This window comes from Pseudomyrmex gracilis, unplaced genomic scaffold (assembly GCF_002006095.1).
Source record: "Pseudomyrmex gracilis isolate BER0280 unplaced genomic scaffold, ASM200609v1 scaffold_69, whole genome shotgun sequence".
NCBI classification, from domain to species: domain Eukaryota; kingdom Metazoa; phylum Arthropoda; class Insecta; order Hymenoptera; family Formicidae; genus Pseudomyrmex; species Pseudomyrmex gracilis.
Window position 1 is genome coordinate 487,842 of NW_018020653.1, and position 18,787 is coordinate 506,628.

An 18,787-nucleotide genomic window follows, 5' to 3' on the forward strand; every position below is an offset into this window, starting at 1 on the left:
TTTTTTTTTTTTTTTTTCCGTCAAGTTTATACATATCGTGTGTGTATATACTCGCAACACTTTTTATGTCGTAAATTTCAAAGTAGCGGAGCAGGTTGGTAATCAATTTGTATTGCCGACATCGATGTGTGTACGTGTGTGAAGGACACTTGTGTGTGTTAGACACATATATGGTTTTGCTTAAAAAAAAAAAAAAAACTCACGACAGGGAGCTCAGAACCAGAAAAGCTCGAACAATTGTAAATGAAAAACCGGTGATGCCAAAAAAAGCGGAGCGAAATTTGCGAGCCAACCTGGGCGCAGCTTTCTACCGTTAGATTTTCGAGTCGCAGACCAGCTGCTCGGTGGGGTCGTGTGCTTCGGGATACACCAAGGGAAACAAAATACAATGTGAAGCACACAATGGGAGTTGTCACGCAGTCACGCAATTTCGTGAAACTGCCTCGAAACTGGTTCGAATTAACAATTAAATAGCTTAACGTGGAATATTACTTAAATAATTTACGCTTTCGTATGTACACATCGCACTCACGTGCCGTTCTCCTCGCTATAACTGCGTTAGGAGAGAGTCGCTTCTTAAAAAAAAGTACGCAGTATTGGCACGCACACATACATAGATACGGCGCGATTATCGCGATCGCGTTTAGCTTTATAAATTGCTTCCTCAACAATATAAAATTGTCGACATCGTCATCATTTTTAATGCTGATCTTCATTCTTTCCTTCGTCCTTAAGACGACGTCCTTGCGCATGGCACCTGGGATTCAGAATTTAGAAAGCAGCGGCTTCTGCGACTTTCTCTCTCGCTCATCATTATCCTGCTACTAAGTTTGGCGAATAAAATCTTTGAACGTTTACACAGGTTCGAAAAGCACACAATCTTCTTCTGGTTCTCACACTTCCACACCGAGAACTCTGTCGACGACGTATTCGTACCTTTTTGGCTCTTCATTGCCATTTGTCTCGGTGGATTTTGAAGTTTCGCTATTCTCGCAGTTCTCTGAAGTTTGCGCATTTGACTCTACTTCCGAACGACTTTTAGCGTTAACGGACTTATCAGCATTGTTGATTTCTTCCTCATTGATGCTCGTAGCAACACATGTGTTCTGATCCGAGGTGTCGCTTCTCTGTAAAGTAGACAAGGCGTTTCCACCGGGAACACTGTTTGGCCGCGTTGTCAAATTCGTGATGCTGTGACCGCTGATAACAGGCTCGGACGCGTATCTTCTGTGAGTGTGCAATGTCGTAGCACATGTACTATCGGTCCCGAGATCGTCAGGCGGTAGAACAGGAACATTCAGATTCACCCTCGTAAAGAAGGACATTTTTTCTCTAGAAAAAAATAGAAATATTCTTTGAAATGAAATTATTTTCTTCGATTTAATTCTTTATTCTCAGCTCTCAAGAGAGAGAGAAAGAGAGCTGAGTTTTAAAGAGTCTAATGCGACTTGTAATATTTCGAATAGAGATTAAAGTGTCAATTTCAAATAAATAAAGGCAGAACTACGGTCACTTACTTGAAAGAGATTATGTCGGGCTTTCCTTTCCCGGCCTTTGTTTTTCTTAGTTTATAAATTTCCTTCGAAGTTTTCTTCAGCATTTTCTCTACTTTCTTTTCCTCGGCGCTCTTGCCGTTTCTACCACTTTCGGCTTGCGCCATTAGATTTTGAAACTTCTGATCTTCAAGCAACCAAGACGCTAGATCGGTGTCACCTTTCTCGCGCGCTTGTTCCAATCGTTGTTTCAGTTCTCGTAACCTACAAAGCTCGTCTTGAAGATTGTTCAGCCTAGCGTGCTGCGCTTGAAGATCTAATTCGAGATCCAGTGACGTTCTCGCTGTGGACGGCAAGTGAGACTTCTTTGATGTGGCTTTGTAACTGAGAGCAGATGACGGCCGACGCCATCGTAAAGAACGTCTTTCCACAGAATTCCTTTGGAAAGGCCCGCCCCTACGATAAAGCGGCATGCTGCTATCGCTATCGCTGCGATTGAGCTGCACGAAAAATATAAAGAAGAAATAAATAGACAAGAATAAAAACGGTAACACACACACATCCTATGACACAAATAATAATACATAAAACGGCAAACATTTTTTAAATGAAAACTTACGCGGCAGATGTAATGATTTTTGCTGACGGCCGCACTCGGCGAAAACGTCTGACTTCTCTTAATTACAATGGTGTTCTTATCGTCATGAATAGCACCGGGCATAACACCAGCCGCGGATAACTTTCTTTGCTTGCCTTGCTCCGGAATAAACACGCACTCGGTGTTTGTTTCTTTGTCTTGCGTTTGTCTCGTTTCCTCATTTTCTTCATCTTCCTGTTGCATGAAAAATTGAGAATCTTCATGAATTAATCGAAAAATATTGCTGAAGAAAATTCAAAACTCTTGTATCTCTGTTATTCACGATATATGTAAAAGCGAATTTATAATGGGGCATTTAACGATCGATATAATCGGAAAAACATAAATTTACCTCGTTCTCCAAAAGATCCTCCAGTCCACTGTTGTCTGTCACAAACTCTACAATAATACCCTCCTCACTGTCACTATCCTCGCTTCTGCTTTCGCTACCTCCACCACCGCCTCCGTCTTCCTCTTCCTCCTCCTCTTCCTCCTCTTCTTCTGGACTATCCAAACAATTTGCCAGTTCCTCCAGTCTCAGAGTCACGGCAGTCTGCAGCTCGTCGCATCCTTGATTCCTCGTCAAGGTGGAGGTCTGAGAGCTAATTATCGTGCTCTCGTCGCTACTTTCCTCTTTCGTATTTTGCACGCTTCGATAAACCGAAATATCAGATTCTTGTTTGTCGTGTTTTGCTTGTTTCATGGTGCTCGCAGTAATGCCGACGTTAATACTTGGACTGTCAGATGGTTGCATAAAACGGAAGGAGAGTATATTGTACCATTTTACACTAGGAAATTCTGGACTGAAGTCTGCTAATGAGACTTGAGCAGAACCCTGTAATCAAATCAATAATGCGATTGTTGAGAATAACTTGTTGTATATTATTGTTTTTTTTTTTTTTTTTTTTTTTTTTTTCGTAATATTATTTGTCTTATTACCAGGCATTTCTCGGCTTCGGTGCACCAGAGTGTGACTTGCAGTGTCTTCGTGTATAGCTTGTTGAGCGGCACAACAATCGAAAACGTTTCGCCGAAAGCTGGTTTTCGTAAATCTCCAACTGATTTTGTGCAACACGTGTGATTGACAAACGGTTGCATTGGCAGTAAAGCAGCTTTAATGTATCTGAAATGACAAAATTAAGAAAAATATTATTTTTTTTTCATATAGAGAAGATGTACACATATATTGGTATTTATCAATTGAGATAATCACACTTTTCCGGTCGCAAATTAAAACGCTTGTTAATCTTAGAAAGAAAAAAAAATAGAAAAAGAAAGAAACAATAACAGTACGAACAAAAAAAGTTGGAGATTTTATTTTACTCACACTTGCGCGTTATTGGGTATGGAAAGCGCGGCCAGATTTCTCGCGCGTTCGATGCCAACATGAAGCAATCCATCGCTCTTTGAATACCTGATATGAACGTAACACATTACAGATAACATGATGTGTGTAATACATTAAAGATAATCAAATTAAGATAGATCTTAAAGTCGATTGCATAATGCAATCAAGACAAATGAAAAAAAAACGTACCTTAATTTGATTTGCACTTGTGCCGTTTCTAAACTCATTTCGCCGGGAAGCGAATCTACGTCGGACATTAGGCCAGACAATCTCTTTCGATTGGATGCCTCAAACACACCCGAATCCCCAGCAACACTTTCATCAGAAACTGCGGCGGACACAGATCTAGTGTTAGTACCGGAGCTGCTAGCTCTCGATCTAATTCCAGTCGGCGGCGGCGTCTCACTAATCGGTGATAAAGGCAACGGCTCCTGCGGCGTTAATGGTGCCTGCTGCATCTGAAGCTGTAGCTGCATGCCGGTCGCGCCAGGCCTGCCCAAGCCGTTGCCTTGAGACATGTTGTTTGATTGCAGCTGGATCGGTGGATGAGGACCGACGACAAGTTTCAGGCGATCTTGCAAATTAGAAGTTGAACACAACTGTTCTTGTACTGCTCCCTGTTGCTGACTGAGCCTGAGCTCTGCCAAACGGTCTTCCAATTGATTTCCGTCCAGATGCGACGTAACAGCACTACTACTTAAGGCCGCCGATGTCGCTGCTGCCATTGCAGCCGCTCTTTGATGCTGTTTTCTCTGTAGTTCTACTTGTTCATAGGCAGGTGGTGGACCCACCGATGCGTTCTCGTGCAGCGGCGACACCGGGGGACTCACGCTCGACAGACTCGATCTCGGCGAGAGACTCGGCTGAGATCTGCCGGGCGAGGGAGTACTGACGAGAGTGCTCTGTTCATTGCGCACTAATCTTTCAAAACGTAATCGTAAATCCACCATATCGACTGTTCGCTCTTGTTGCGAACTAGTTGATCCTAGATATTGTGGACCGCCGTAAATATCCGTGAAACTTAATCCGGAGCTGAGGGATCCTTTGCTGCTGGTCGTGCTAAGACTACCGAGGCTGGAACTACTGCTTACCGACAACGTACTGGCACTGAGAGTCTTTAATTGTCCTTCCAGCGTTGCCATCGAGCGTAAAGCATCCCTGAGTTGTTGCAGCAACAGCTGCTTCTCCTCATGCAAGCGAACACGATCGGTAATAGTTTTGTTCGATAACTCGAGCGCGTTATTCAAGTCTTGTTCGAGTTTTCGAATCTCGCACTGAATCTTCTTCATATCCTGTTGCGTTCGTGTGCGCGGCGTAATGCTTCGTAGCTCTCTTAGCAATTGCTCTTTTTCTTGGAACAACAACAACTTGTCCTTATCACTCTCGGATTGATCAGGCGTGACCTTCTCTTCGAGATCTGCTAATTGCTGCTGAATGTCCTGAATCCGCTTTCGCGCTTCGTCGTACTGTAGCCTCATACGCGCCATTTCGGCTAGTCGAGTACCAATCGGTACGAGCTCACCCGAGAGATCGGTTTGCGAAGCCGTGCTGAGCTTTTCCTGCGGCAAACTGAGCGTACTGGCTTCCGGACTGCCTTCGCATAGTTGCAGCCTTGTCAATTCATCCTTGAGCTGCGCTAGCGACTGCATCAGTTCAGCTTTTTCCTTCTCTCCGGAGCTTAGGGACTTCTGAATGTTGCGGAGTTCCGTCATAATCGCCTGTGCTTCCGTGATATTGTAACAACCACTATGATGGCCGCTCAATTTTTGTTCCACACTGATGAAAAAAACCAAACAAATAACTATATTCTCAAATAAGTAAATGTGTGTGTGTGTGTGCACGTATATAACTATATGAATATTATAATCAACTAAAGTGCGATATACATTACAATAAAAAAAAAAAAATTTACTTTCAGCACAAATTGCAAAAAGTACCAACACGTTTTTATCTTTGGCTTGCACGTGCGCGAAAACACAAACTCGAGAGAATGCAAAAAACCATGGCCCTACAGATAATTTAGAATATTTTTAATTTAAAAGTTTTCAGGTTAAACAATTTTCTCTCAACGCTCTTACATTATACAAATCTATAAATCTAACGTTTTTAAATATTTTGTCGCATTAAAATTAGATGCACTCTCTATCGTCTAATGTTTAATGTATGGTACCTGGCAAGAGTATCCACGCCTCGTTGCGTGCAGCTCATCTCCGCTCGAATCTGCTCGAGTTCTCGCTTTAATCGAGAAACTCGACTTCTGGCAAGTGCCACGTCGGATTTAAGTAGGTCAGGGTCGTATTTAGTACTCAAAGAACTCGAGCTGGAACACACTGTAAATTACAAATGTTCAGTACACTTTTGACGATCTATAATCCACTTACGTGCTCGTTACGATCTATTCAGATTAAACGTTCGTGTAAAATCATGGATATATAAGTCGTGTATAAAATCAAAAAAAGTCTCTCAATTATAATCAATTTTTAAACTTTATAACACAAAATATGTTGTGTGTGCAATTTTTTAATTCCAACAACAAAATTACAACAGAATTGACGTGAAATACCTATGAAATAGATGCTTATACACCACAGACACAGTTTACAGAAGCGAAGTTAAATTGTTATAAAGTGTTTAACAATAATATAAGATAAAATTCGCTCTTTGTCGAATAACACTTACAACTTGTGCGTGACGCACCAAGGGTGGTTAAGGCGTTATTCAAGTGATTGTACTCATCCTGTGCCAGACAGAGTCTTTGTTGTTTTACGTCATAGATCTCCTTCTTCGCCTAGAAAAAACACAAGAGTGATCTTTTTTTTTTAAATACGAATCTCACGTCACACGTGCAACGATTTCTTAAAAAAGTAGTTCATGTAGTATAAAATTCACATTAAACACATGTCAAATTCCATAAGTGACAAAACATCATTTTTGATGCATTTTTGATACATAAGATAAACTGAAGATTTTCATGCAAGTCAAATTGACTATACGATGTGAAAAGGATAAATGTTTGAAATAATTTGAGAGCAACCTGTCGTATAGACGATTCGATAAATAATACGTATCGCAAAACAAATTCTTCAAGATTTCCTACACACACGTACGCAGAGAAAGAGAGAGAAAATTACTGCATTCCCAATGTAGAAAGAACAGCATGATTTTTTGTATGCAATAAACGCATTCCGACAAATTGGAACTATAACACCTAAGATTCCCACTGACAACAAGACGTAAAAATGCTATCACAGTATCGAATACCTGCTAACACAACTGCATTTTCTTGCAAAAGAAATAAACATTTACAGCTTTAACGTCTTGACGAGAGAGATAAAATTTCGCCGATTATTTCCTAAAAAAGCTGTAAATTATAAACTTCACGTATATACGTTTACGACGAAAAACACCAGAGATACAAGTGGTTGATCACACAGATTCCGTTTTTTTTTTTTTTTCAAGAAAGTAAACAAAGTAATATCTCTAGCGGAAAGTGACGAGTATCTCACAATGCGAGTAGCTAGCATTCTTACGTATTCACAGTAGTAATACGCCGTAGCGTCGGCGTCATCGCGCCTGTAACACTGCTCCCAATAAAATCGCTGTATCTGCTCGTCGTTTTCGTAATCGTTGTGATAGCACATTCTCATGCGATACTGCGACACGACGTTCTCGTAGATCTGCTCTTGGTGTTGCTGCTGCTGCTGTTGTTGTTGCTGCTGCTGCTGATACTGATACGTTGGACGTTGCAGACTTTTGCATTGCTGTTCGTGTGCCTGCTGCCGTTGATAATGATAACGATGATGAAGATGATGATAATTGTCTACGTAGCTACAATACTGATGTGCCGGTACGAGTACACAGAGAGTGTACTGTCGGTCCATGCCGGGTCCACGGAGTGAATTTGGGCGCACTACTATCTGTAGTCGCTTGACGCGATGACTTTCTTCCTTTTCTTCACTCTCTTCCTTCTTGTCTTTTACTTGACACTTTTGGTCTGTTTGTTCTCTTCTTTCTTTCTGTATTTATTCCATCACACTTTTTGTCTTTTATTTATTTATTTATTTATTTTTTTTTTATACCGCTTTCTTGCTTTTCGTATCTTCGTGCTTTGTTTCTCTTCTTTCTTTTCTCGATGCCTCGCGTCCTTTCGCGTACTCCTGCGCTTTCAGTTGGTACTCTCCTATCTCCCGTCCTCACATCTTCGCAAAGGCCTCCTCGAGACTGGCTAGTATACGGGTCCGAAATTCCAATCCCCACCTCTGTGGGTCTCAATTTTTAGGGATCCCACCTTTTTTCCTCTTTTTGCCTTCTCTTCCTTCGCTTCTTGCGCGATCCGGCCAGTTCTGCTTGGCCCCCCCTCTTCGCTAAACCCTTCACTCCTCCCCAGCATCCCTTTTATCCCCACCAAACACAGTCTCACGCGCGCACACACAGATTCCTTTCTCTCTTCAACGGGATTGAACACGAACTGGCTCTACGTACTCCCTCTTCAACCTTCTTCTCTTCTTCTTCTACTTTTTTTTTGCCTTCTTCTCCATTGCGCGCGCGTCCTTTCCTCTTTTATTCCGGAGACTCCTTCCACCATGTATCTTTCGTACTGTCTCTCTCCTTCTCTCTCTTCTCTCGGCAGCCTCAAGCTTTTTCTTTATCCAGCGCAAAAACGCGGGCCTAGACAGGATCGCAACTAAGAGAGAGAGAGAGAGAGATTCCGAGATTCAAATATCTAGAGAGAGAGAGAGAGAGAGAGAGAGAGATTTGTTTAAAATTCAAATTCAGCGCGGAATAACATCTCGTCTGCGATTACTAAGTAATCCAATCGGAACGTGCGAACTGATCGATTATACGTGAAAACAACGAAGAAACTCAACTCAAAATAGCGAAGTTTGCGCATATCTATTGTGTGTTTTTGCTCGCTGAAAGATTGTTGAAATTTTTATTTAACGAGATTTTTGCGATATGTACAGAGCGATGATAAAAACTAGCTTATTGTGTCGACGACAAAACTAATAATGTTCTTTACCAGAACAACGCAATAAGCAATAACGCAATTTGCTCTTCTTCTTCATCATTACTCGCTATAGACAAGATTTGCACATATTTGTCATATCGTCATTCTAAGTCACTCAAAGACGTTTAGTTTTGACAGACCGTGGAATGTTGTGACATGCATGTGATCCAGGATTGCAGAGCCTACGAAGTGTACAATTTTGCCGTAGCGGTGTCGTAGCGCGCGCGCAGGCTATATGCCGATGTAGAAGAAGGGAGAGGAAGAAAGAAGGATGGAGAAGGACGACGAGCGAGTATACCCAAGGATTGCAAAGGGATCGGTTGAGAACAAGAACGAATGGAGGAACAAGAGGGACGACGAGCGGGAGGTGTGTGGAGGTCTGTGGAAAAGAGACGATAGATGAGAGAAAAGAGGAAAGAAAATCCGATGAGGTCGCAGCAGCACGATCCTGCTGGAACGTGATCGCGCGCATTCGTCCGTTCGGAACTCTACCGCTGTCGCCTGCTGGTAGTACAACCGACCTTGAGTCGCGCATTATATCCCGTCCTTGTTGGAATTTCTGGGGGCCCTACTGGGGTCTACGCTATACCCGTCAGCCGTGTCTCCGATCATCTAAGAGAGTCACAAGAGCCTGCTGGCAAGAGCCTGAGCTGAACAGGCAAGGACTTCCTTGTTGCGCTAGTTGCGTTTTACGCCCCCCCCCCACCATTCCGCTCTTCCTCCTTCCAATCAGGGACTCTGACCATCAGATCCCCCGGTGTAACTCCACTGGGAAAAGAGCGCGCGAATGTGTTCTTCTGGTTCCCTTCACTTCCCGTATCTTTTCTTCTCTCAATCTCGCCGAAATCCTTGCTTTATCTCTCTCCTTCCTTACTTTCCTCTCCCTTCCCCCCGGGGTACTCGTCTCTTTCTCCTCGAAGAGAATTCGCGGCGCATCTCGCGCATATTTCTCGATTCGTACTATTACCGCCGGAGCAAATGGTGTCGAAAGTACGCGCCCCGGTTTATCCGCTCCGCGAAAAGCGACCTTTTATTTTTCTGCCCCAACTACTTCCTCCTTTTTTTTTTTTTCCACATCTTCGTCGCGATATCTACGATTGCGACTCTAGAACGAGAGTGTAACACACAAATATTTATTTCTTTTTTTTTTTTTAAACTGTTTGGTCTAAGTCGTCATCGTCTCTTTTCTTAAAGAACCGAAACAAACAAAGAAAGGCTCTTTAGCAACAGTCGCGCATTCCAAGCGGTCTCTAATAGCGTTCCTAGTATAGTAAACAAAAGATCATCTCTCGAAAAAGGTACGGCATACCAGAAGTCGCGTGTCGTTGAAGCCTGGAGGAGAAATGGAAAAAGAAAAAAAGAGGATATACAGAGCAAGACGAAGAGGATACATATCATGGATATACATACATATATATATATATATATATATATATATATTCCTGCGCAAACAGTCGTGATTTATACTAGCCAGAGTTTTCTATCCTAGAACTGAATGCCTAACTGATTGCTGAGTTCCATTCCATCGACCTGCCTTCTTCTTCTGTTCCTTTTCTCATCGTCTCTCTTTCCCTGCTCTTTGCTCTCGCGAAAGCACATTCCCGGGAATGCTACGAGAAACCACCGTTGTGTGTCTTTTGCCCTCGTTCAAAATTCCAATCGTTCCAATCGAACTATACTCTTTCCCCGCGAGTTCCCGTCCCTGATTACAAATGCTTTTGCGACGAGGGAATACCTGTTGATAAATAAACACCGACCGCAGAGTACACGCGGTGCCATTCTTTTTAGAGCACACATTTTTTTGCTGCTTTTTTTCTCTTTATCCAAAAACGATAATTTTTTTAACAAAGACTTTTTCAATCTTTTGGTATTAGTGCGCAGGCAACAAGTTTTTCGACGCGAATATTTATGTTCTAAGAGAACGCGCAAAAGACGATACTATGAGATGTCACACTTATGTTGTAAAAAAAGCGCTAATTTCCGTTTGTGCAGGAAAAAAAACAAAAAAAAAAAACAAAAAAAAACAGATTCATGCAATGCTAAAATCGCGAGGTAGGAAAAAAAAAACAAGGCAAAACAAATAAGAAAAAAGAAGTCATGGCTAGACCGAGGAGAAGTTACGTGGAGTAATGGCACGAAGAAGGTTCGCGTTTATTCGCACAGATGATGATGACGGCAGTAGTGGCAACGGCGGAGGAAGAGGAAGGAGGAGGAGGAGGAGGAGGAGGGATTGGAATGCAACCGAGTGAGGAATTCCGACCCCTCCCGCGTATTTATCTGAACACGCGGTTCGACTCGGCTCGACTCAACGCAGCGCGCGATGACGGCGACACAGGGAGTAGGACCTAGGTCGGGTCCGGTCCACGGAACCCCCTTTTATAGTGTATCAACCACGCGACTTGGCGCAAATAAAAGAAAGAGAGAAAAGAAGGCGAGGGAGAGGAAAGAGGGGAGGGAGGGAGAGAGAGAGAGAGTGTGTGTGTGTGTGAGTAAGAGAGATAAAGACGAGGTAAGGCGAGGCCAATGCCAGGACACTACATACTATGACCTTAGCATACAAGCTTATTCGGAAATGCCCACAGCGTTTCGTAAATGAGTTTGTAAGATTTTCGCGCGAGAGCAAAAGTGAAAGTTTTTGACGCAACGTGAATGTCGTTCATTATTTTTTTTTCGTTACATTCAATACAATATCGATAGTACGTATTAATTTTGCTGGATCTGCACTGATTATATTGTTCTATTTCCAAGCAATTTTACATGATTATCTCTTTTTTTTTTTTTTTTTCAAGTTCAGAGAGACTGTAACATGATTCGGAAGACTAAAAGAACAAACAATGGACGGTAATCCAAAATCAAATTTACAGCCAGAATCAGAGAGAGGTCGGACCTGAGTTACTAAATAGAAAGTGCTCAATGTCAGTCGCACGAGTAGCACATACTAATAGCGTACGTAATGTACTACACATTATACAGTAATGCCATCTGGCACTCTGACAAGGAGTCATGAAAAAGTCGTCCGTCATAGTGCGCTCCAAGTGACTGCAATAGGTACTACATATCAGTCGAATGATGTGACAATCGTGACGTTTTCTCAGCTCCGCGTCACGCGCGAAAACTTTGCGCGAGACATTTTTCTCGATTATTATTGCAGAGAGAGATATCGAATCTTTTAATAAAAGATTTTAATCACAAACACGTAGCTGTTCTCTTTGAGAAATACATGTGTGCGTTTTCTAATAAAATAAAAGATAAACTCTTTATATTTCTCAGAGGATCGATTTTTTTTTTTTTTTTATTTGCCACAAAACAATTCTGAATAAAAATAATTTTGCGCGCATATACGCGCGGCTGAATCACCTTGTGCGTAAAGTTTTGCAAACGTTCCGGACGGAACGCGCGAGATCAGTGATATCTGATTCAGATTTATGTTTGATGGAGAGAAAGAAGGAACGCAGCGAGGAAGCAGCAGTGGGATAAGAGTAATCGGTCTGACGGTCGAGAAAGGAATTTCTTTGGCCGGACAGCTGCTGCACCGAACAAAGAACGCGGGATAAAAGAAAAGTTCCTTGAGGGCGCACGTGGCTCGTGTGTATGTATATGTGCGTGTGTGTGTGTGTGAATATATATGGCTAATACGTACTAAGAATCGCGGTGCACACGCGATCTGCTGCTCCGACATTTCCCCTCCCCCTTTCCCCTCTCAAAAAATTATCTCTTTCTGGAGATAAACAATTTGTATTACGCGCGGAATTCCGAATATTTCTCGTCAATAATCGTCGATCGATGTTCAATGAGACTCGAACGCATTGTTGAGTCACAATGTGCTGCACAGTTTCGCCGTGATAAATCCGTGCTGCTCCGAAAGCAGCTTTTACTTTTGTATTAATACTACAGAGTGAAAGTGTATCGCGCATTCCGCAAATGTTGTACGAGTGTGCGTCCACTGCCGAGCGATACCGCGCAAGGAGCACGCGCATCTCTAATTTCGTCGGCGATATATCGGAGAAGTTTAAAAAAAAAAAAAACTCGAGTGAAGAATTGGCGTCTCGTTTTTTAGAATTTTAATGAAATTATATAATTAAAATTCTCTCTCTCTGATTCTACATCTAGAAGAGAGTTGCGAATAGATATAGTTCAACCATCTTTCTGCAACAGAGGTTTTTAAAAGAAGTTTTGTAGATTCGATAGCGAGAGAAACAGGAGACGAGTGCGCGGACTAGCTGAATTAATACATGTCGCAGAACTTATTTTCGCACCTGCCCCGGTCAAAGATAACGACTGATATGACGGTGATGCGCGATAGCATTTGCGTCGCGCCGCATTCCAGCGCGCGTCGCAACTCCGTTTCTCAAAACAACTCTTGCCGCAACTCTTGCGTTCAAGCGCTAGATACGTCTGTAGATCAAAAGCAAAAAAACAGTTTAATCTCCTCGAAGAGAAGAACTTTTGTACCACACATTTACATATATCGGGTTGATAGCCACGAACTTTCCAAACAACGTAATATATATGTGTTGATAATTATTTAAAAAAATAGCAGTATATAACAAGTTCAGCGATATAACAAGTTTAAACGTTGGCAAAATCTTAAGAGATAGCTGTCCCGAAGAATTCTTAGAGAAGCCGCGGAGGATTCTCTGATTTTTTTTTTAAATGAAACCTGATCAGTATTAATTTAATCCTGATGAACGCCGAGAATTAAATTAATGCTAGAAAAAAATCACGTCACGGAATTATATTCACTTGCTTGCCGATATAAAATATCGGCTGAGATTATTTTGTTATCCGATTGTTGAGGTCACAAAGTTTAATTTGTCTCGATTATTACACGCAAGTTGTTTTATTAACGCAATGCAGTTGCGAAACACACCGTGTATATATCCACGTTGGCGCCTTTATCGGTCGGATAAAAAAAAAAAAAAAAAAAAAAAAGATTTAACGAATTCCTATCGGGGAAAGTTTTCGCTGCATTTTGCGTTTATTGACACACCGCGTGTGCACACATCCGTGCGCACTGGTGCGACTCTTGCATATCTGTTTAAATATAAACGCACGCATACACACACACGCGCGCGCGCGCGCGCGCGCGAGAGAGAAGACACGCTCGCACCTTCTCGAAGCGCGTTTTGCACCTCGCGTGAATCATGTTCATATCACCGCGCGCGCGCGCGCGCGCGCGCGCGAGAGAGAAGACACGCTCGCACCTTCTCGAAGCGCGTTTTGCACCTCGCGTGAATCATGTTCATATCACCGCGCGCGCACGCAGTTGTGCACGCGCGTGTGTGTGTGTACGAGAGGGAGTCTGCAGTGGCCGAGCCAATGCTGCTGATATGAATGGAATGTGGTGATTCTATTATCGGAGCATATAACCACCAATAACTCGTTGCCTAGCGACACGCGCGGAGGAGATGTGGGACGTGGGAGACAAGAGGTCGTTTGAGTCGTGACTCTCTCTCGGTGAGGAATCACATTCACGAATTGAAATTTGTATAAAAATATGCGAACACAAAAGTGAATACATGCACTATTCTGTGTGTGTGTGTGTGTGTGTTACGTGTATTCTCGTATCATATTGATCATATTATCATATCGTTGCTAAGAATATGTGACACCGACGCTACACAGACATGACGTATATCGGCAGCATTCCATCCACACTGTGGACTGTGATACGGAGATAATTGAATCTGAATTTACATTCTTGTAAAATTCTTGTACAATCCGGTGAATCAAATCGGTGCCGCGCAACAGATCGACGTATCTATTATAAACTTCTCTCTAATCACGTTGAGTTTCGTCGTCCATCAACACGGTGTGATAATTTCTTACACAGTTTTAATTGCGTACTACAATAATAAATACATGTGTACGCGCGGCCACTACCGTCCGCACGGGCGTGTTCATCGCTCGCGGGACGAATTGAAAGATACACAATGATACATGCGGACGATGATGTAGATACGTTATGATGATACCGAAAGAAAATTAAGTCTTGCTGCAGTATAATCTCTCATTGTATCGTATCTCGTTGCAACGATACGATTGATATGATACAAGGAGATACGTAACAAAAGTCTGTACGCATCTTTTTTTAACGATATCACGCATTTGGATTGTTTCGAATAATCGCATTGCGGAGAGAGAATTCATGACGTGCCGTCATCAAAAAGATGTGGAAACTAGAAACACACATCAAAGAGAATTCGACGGAGAAAAAATGAAAGAAAAAAAAACCGAGAAGGAGAAGACAGAATAAAGAAAGAAGAGTGAAGATACATTGGGAGAAACGTGGAATTCCGTTAGATTACTAAAAATAGTCGCTCACAAAAAAGAAGAGTATGCGCGTATATCCTGGTCTGCAAGTAAAAGCGTAGGCCTATTTCTGTATCACCTGGTAGAGACGGAAGAATTTATATACACACACACACGTACACACCTGTATACGATATATGTATCTATAAGTAAATATAAATGTCTTATCTCTATATACGCGCTTCTCTCTTGATTCACGCAGCAACTATCTGTTTCTCTCTCGGTAAAAATGAAAATGCAACATGCCGCGAGAGCTCCAAACCTGTCTCTCAAACTGAATTCTCTGGTTTTAAAACTTTTATAATTTTCAGTAACGGAAGAACTAAAGGACTCTTTTATTTTTGGAGAACAAAGATTGTACTTCGCGTGATAAAAGAGAAAGTAAAAAAAAACTTGTTCTTATAACAAGTGTGATAACGTAATGAAGAAGTCATATATTAAAATATCGATGTCCGAGATGTTATTTGATAGTGTGTGATAGGAGGGGGAGGAAAAAAAATCGGCATTCTCGGCGGCGCGAAAAGAGTATCATCTCGGTGAGTTTGGAGAAGGAATGGATGGTAGAGAGCGTATTCGCGCTTGTTCCGATGCGATCGTACACCCTCGGGAGTTCTCGTGGATCTTCGTGCGTCACTTCGTAAAACCGCCTGCGGGCCCTACGCAAGCGTAACACCGGTAGCCACTATGCCGAAAGGGTCCCATGGCGCAAGTTATGCGAGACCGGAATAAAAAAAGACAGCGGAGAAGTGGAAAAATAGAGAAAATAGCCGGGTGAGAGGAGAAGAGGAGAACCGGGTGGACGATTCGTAGAGAGAAAGAGAGAAAGAGAGAGAGGAGGGGGACAGAAGGAATGAAGAAAGGACGATATATATAAGGAGATTCAAAGGAACAGAGATGAAGGAGAACCGGCATTGAGGTTCGAAAGAGCGCGTTAAGGTCCTCTTTCTCACTTCCACTTGACACGTACGTCAAGTCCTTCGATTCCTTCCACTGCCCCGGCCTGAGGAGCCTCAAGGCTCGTTGGTGGAAAGAGAGTAGAGGGGGGGGAGAGTCTACGGCCACAAGCACCGGCGGCAAGAGGAGCAGAGAAGGGTAGATTCGAAAGGCGGGAGACATTCCAATCTCTCGTGGCAAGCCTGCTTGATCGCCTGGCCGGCCTGCCTGTTCGCTTTGCCATCTTTCGTCCGCTTGTCTGCTAGCCGCTTGCTAAAGTTATCATCCTACCTAAAGCTGATCCACGCTACGCGGACAGTGTGCCATAAACGAACAATCGTAATTATATCGTGTATGTATAGGCTCCTCTTGGATTATCGGATAACCGATCGAGTTTTACTTTGAGCTGACCAATATCAACCGTACACAATCAAGAGAAATCTCTTAGAAATTTACTCAAAACGCAGGATGTACACAAAGACGTAAAGGCTTTTTACAAATTCTCGCGTACTACGAGACAAACTTTAATCGTACGCTCTTGTAATTTTTAAGATGCGTACGCACTTTTTGCGTATCCTCTATCCCCCCCGTATCTACATTATTTCTCTTTTATTCTAAAGAAATATCTCATTTTTTATATGTAAACGAAACATTGAACTCTTACGTGTAAGATGAAAAAGAACACGTGTTCAATATTCACAAACACACACACACACACACATAAAAGAAAATTTAAAAAAAACTTAAACAAAAAAGTGATATTTAAAACTAATTAAGTCTTTGAATTACTTTCTTGATATATAACACAGTCATGATGTAAGATAACTCTTTAAGAGTAATTAGTTTTAACAATAATTTGAACATTCTACACAGTCGCGCGTATGTGTGTGTGTGTGTGTGTGTACAGATACATATAATACATTTCGATTAAGCGTGGCGATGGCAACGCATTTGTGATTGTGCATCACAATACGAAACCGAGATGAGATGCTACTGATCGCAGCTTATCCGTCGTTCAACGAGCACGGTGAACCTTGCGCAATGCCGAAAAGGAGACGAAAGGAGTAAGAAGGAGAAAGAAACTAGGAGGAGAGGGGAGAGGGGAGAGAGAAGAGAGAGAGAGAGAGAGAGAGAGACACGAAGAGAAGGGAGAGAAGAAGGCGAAGACGGGCAGCGGAAAGGGCTATTTGCATCGGAATGCAAGTCGTGTTACGCTCGCGCGCAAGAGTGTGCAAGCGCGTACGCACGCATGCACGCACGCACAGTATATAACGCATATCTACGCGTGAAACTCCCCAAGAAATCAGCGAATTTCTTTCGACGCTGAAGAATTTTCAGCATATGGATCTGCTTTCTATATATAAGACGGAAGCACACGATTTTTTGCTCAAACGTTTCCGCAAAAAAGATTCGAGAAATAAATTCTGAAAATAATTTATTCAAACCATTCCGTTTTTTTTTTTTTTTTTTTTTATCACGTCAATATGTTACGAAAACAAAAATAAATATAACTAATTGTGTTTGAGCTTACCTCGAGTACATCTTGTGCGGTCTGCAGATATTCGCGAAGCATGGCCTCTTGAATGGCTCTCCATTCTTGCCTCGGATCTTCCAGTTGAGTTGTTTCTGTGAATATTAATTCGACGACGTGATAAGATATATATTTGTGTTAATTAAAAACTAAAAACATTATAATTAAATTAAATTTGTTAAAAAAAAAATAAAACGTAATTGCGGGCCTAATTTAAATCACTGGTAATTGAGCGAGAAAATGCATGCATGATCTACACGCGTGTTATGATAAAGAAAAATAGATGTAAAGTAATGAATAAGATCAATTTTTTGTATCGCAAGTTGTTGTTCGTACACTTTCTCGATCAGATAGCAAAGGCAAAATAAAAACTTACGATTGACATGATTGATGTAGTAGGCGCCCACGTGTTTATCATAGGCCTCCTCCCAACCGAGAGGGAGCTCATTCCCAATACAATCCGCAAACGTCTGAGGTTTGGTAAATCTGCAACAATAAAAAAAAATACACAAGAAAATAAATATACAATATATATAGCAAACACACGTGTGTCTGTGTGTGTGTGTGTGTGTTTGTGTAAAATATATTGAGATCCGTATTTTCAATTCTCACTTCATCTTTATCGATAAACGTATTTATTTGTGAAAAAACCAGTTTTATTGATCAAATTTATATGAGAATATCATCAACAACGTTGAATAAACCTGGCTAGGTTGGGGAAAGACAAAAATCCACACAAAAAATACTTAAATTTATCGTTTTGTGCGCTCGTAACAACGGTAATGACCAAAACTTGTGTGGATTATTTATAACTTTTTATCAAACAATAACCACGGCTGAAGAATATTACTCAAAGCGACAACTTTGAGCTATGTCGTCCGCTAAACTGCTAAAGACAATCGAAGATCAATATGCATAGAGAGACAAGCTTCCTATTTCCTCTTCAAAGGCGATTATCACATACCGACGTGCATATAAGACGTGATACGTGAGAGTGCGAACAGCGGACACATACCTATTTGTTGTCCGTTTGTTTGTTCGCTGAGATGTACGAAAAAATTTATGCACTAGCACGTGTCTCTACTTTCGTTGTTTCCGAACGATGATCGACGGTAAGTCGCTTTTTTTTTTTTTTTTTTTAACCTTGGCATACCGCAGCCGTGTCATTGCGTAGGACACGCGTATGTGTGACACAGCCTTCAATAATTCGCTTGGCGAGAGGGGAAGGAGCCGCCGCTGATCAGCTACCGCGCGCGGCGGCAGTAGTAGAGTACGTAGCAGTAGAAGCTCCTTCCCCTCTCGCGAAACGAATTATTGAAGGCCTCCGTACATAGTGTGTTGCATTTATCAAGAGACTCACGATAATGCCTTGCGCTAGGTTCGCGCGCAACAGTGAACTCTGTGTATCTATCATGTGTATATACGCGAGTCAGAGTTCAGAAGAAACGAGATTTTCAATCTGAACCGATCAAGTTCTTTTTAATCTCACTGTCTTCATTCAGTAAGAAAAAAAAAAAAACGTCTT

The 18,787-nt window shown here is 42.0% G+C and overlaps 1 protein-coding gene across 2 annotated transcripts in view; it reads right to left on the bottom strand.

Moving 5' to 3' along the window:
• Positions 1-18,787, bottom strand: part of LOC109854558 (protein kibra) — a 28,814-nt gene continuing 10,027 nt past the window's right edge. The window contains exons 2-12 of one of the 2 annotated variants that reach the window (XM_020427762.1): positions 17,639-17,748; positions 17,263-17,357; positions 6,158-6,266; positions 5,649-5,808; positions 3,668-5,254; positions 3,458-3,544; positions 3,070-3,253; positions 2,483-2,965; positions 2,113-2,325; positions 1,518-1,993; positions 1-1,332 (exon numbers count right to left, since the gene is read on the bottom strand). In XM_020427762.1, the coding sequence (XP_020283351.1) occupies positions 894-1,332; positions 1,518-1,993; positions 2,113-2,325; positions 2,483-2,965; positions 3,070-3,253; positions 3,458-3,544; positions 3,668-5,254; positions 5,649-5,808; positions 6,158-6,266; positions 17,263-17,357; positions 17,639-17,748 (3,943 nt within the window). In that variant the 3' untranslated portion in view covers positions 1-893. Of the gene's footprint in view, positions 1,333-1,517; positions 1,994-2,112; positions 2,326-2,482; positions 2,966-3,069; positions 3,254-3,457; positions 3,545-3,667; positions 5,255-5,648; positions 5,809-6,157; positions 6,267-7,008; positions 7,690-17,262; positions 17,358-17,638; positions 17,749-18,787 lie in introns of those variants that run through there. The other variant, XM_020427761.1, reaches the window with a different exon arrangement.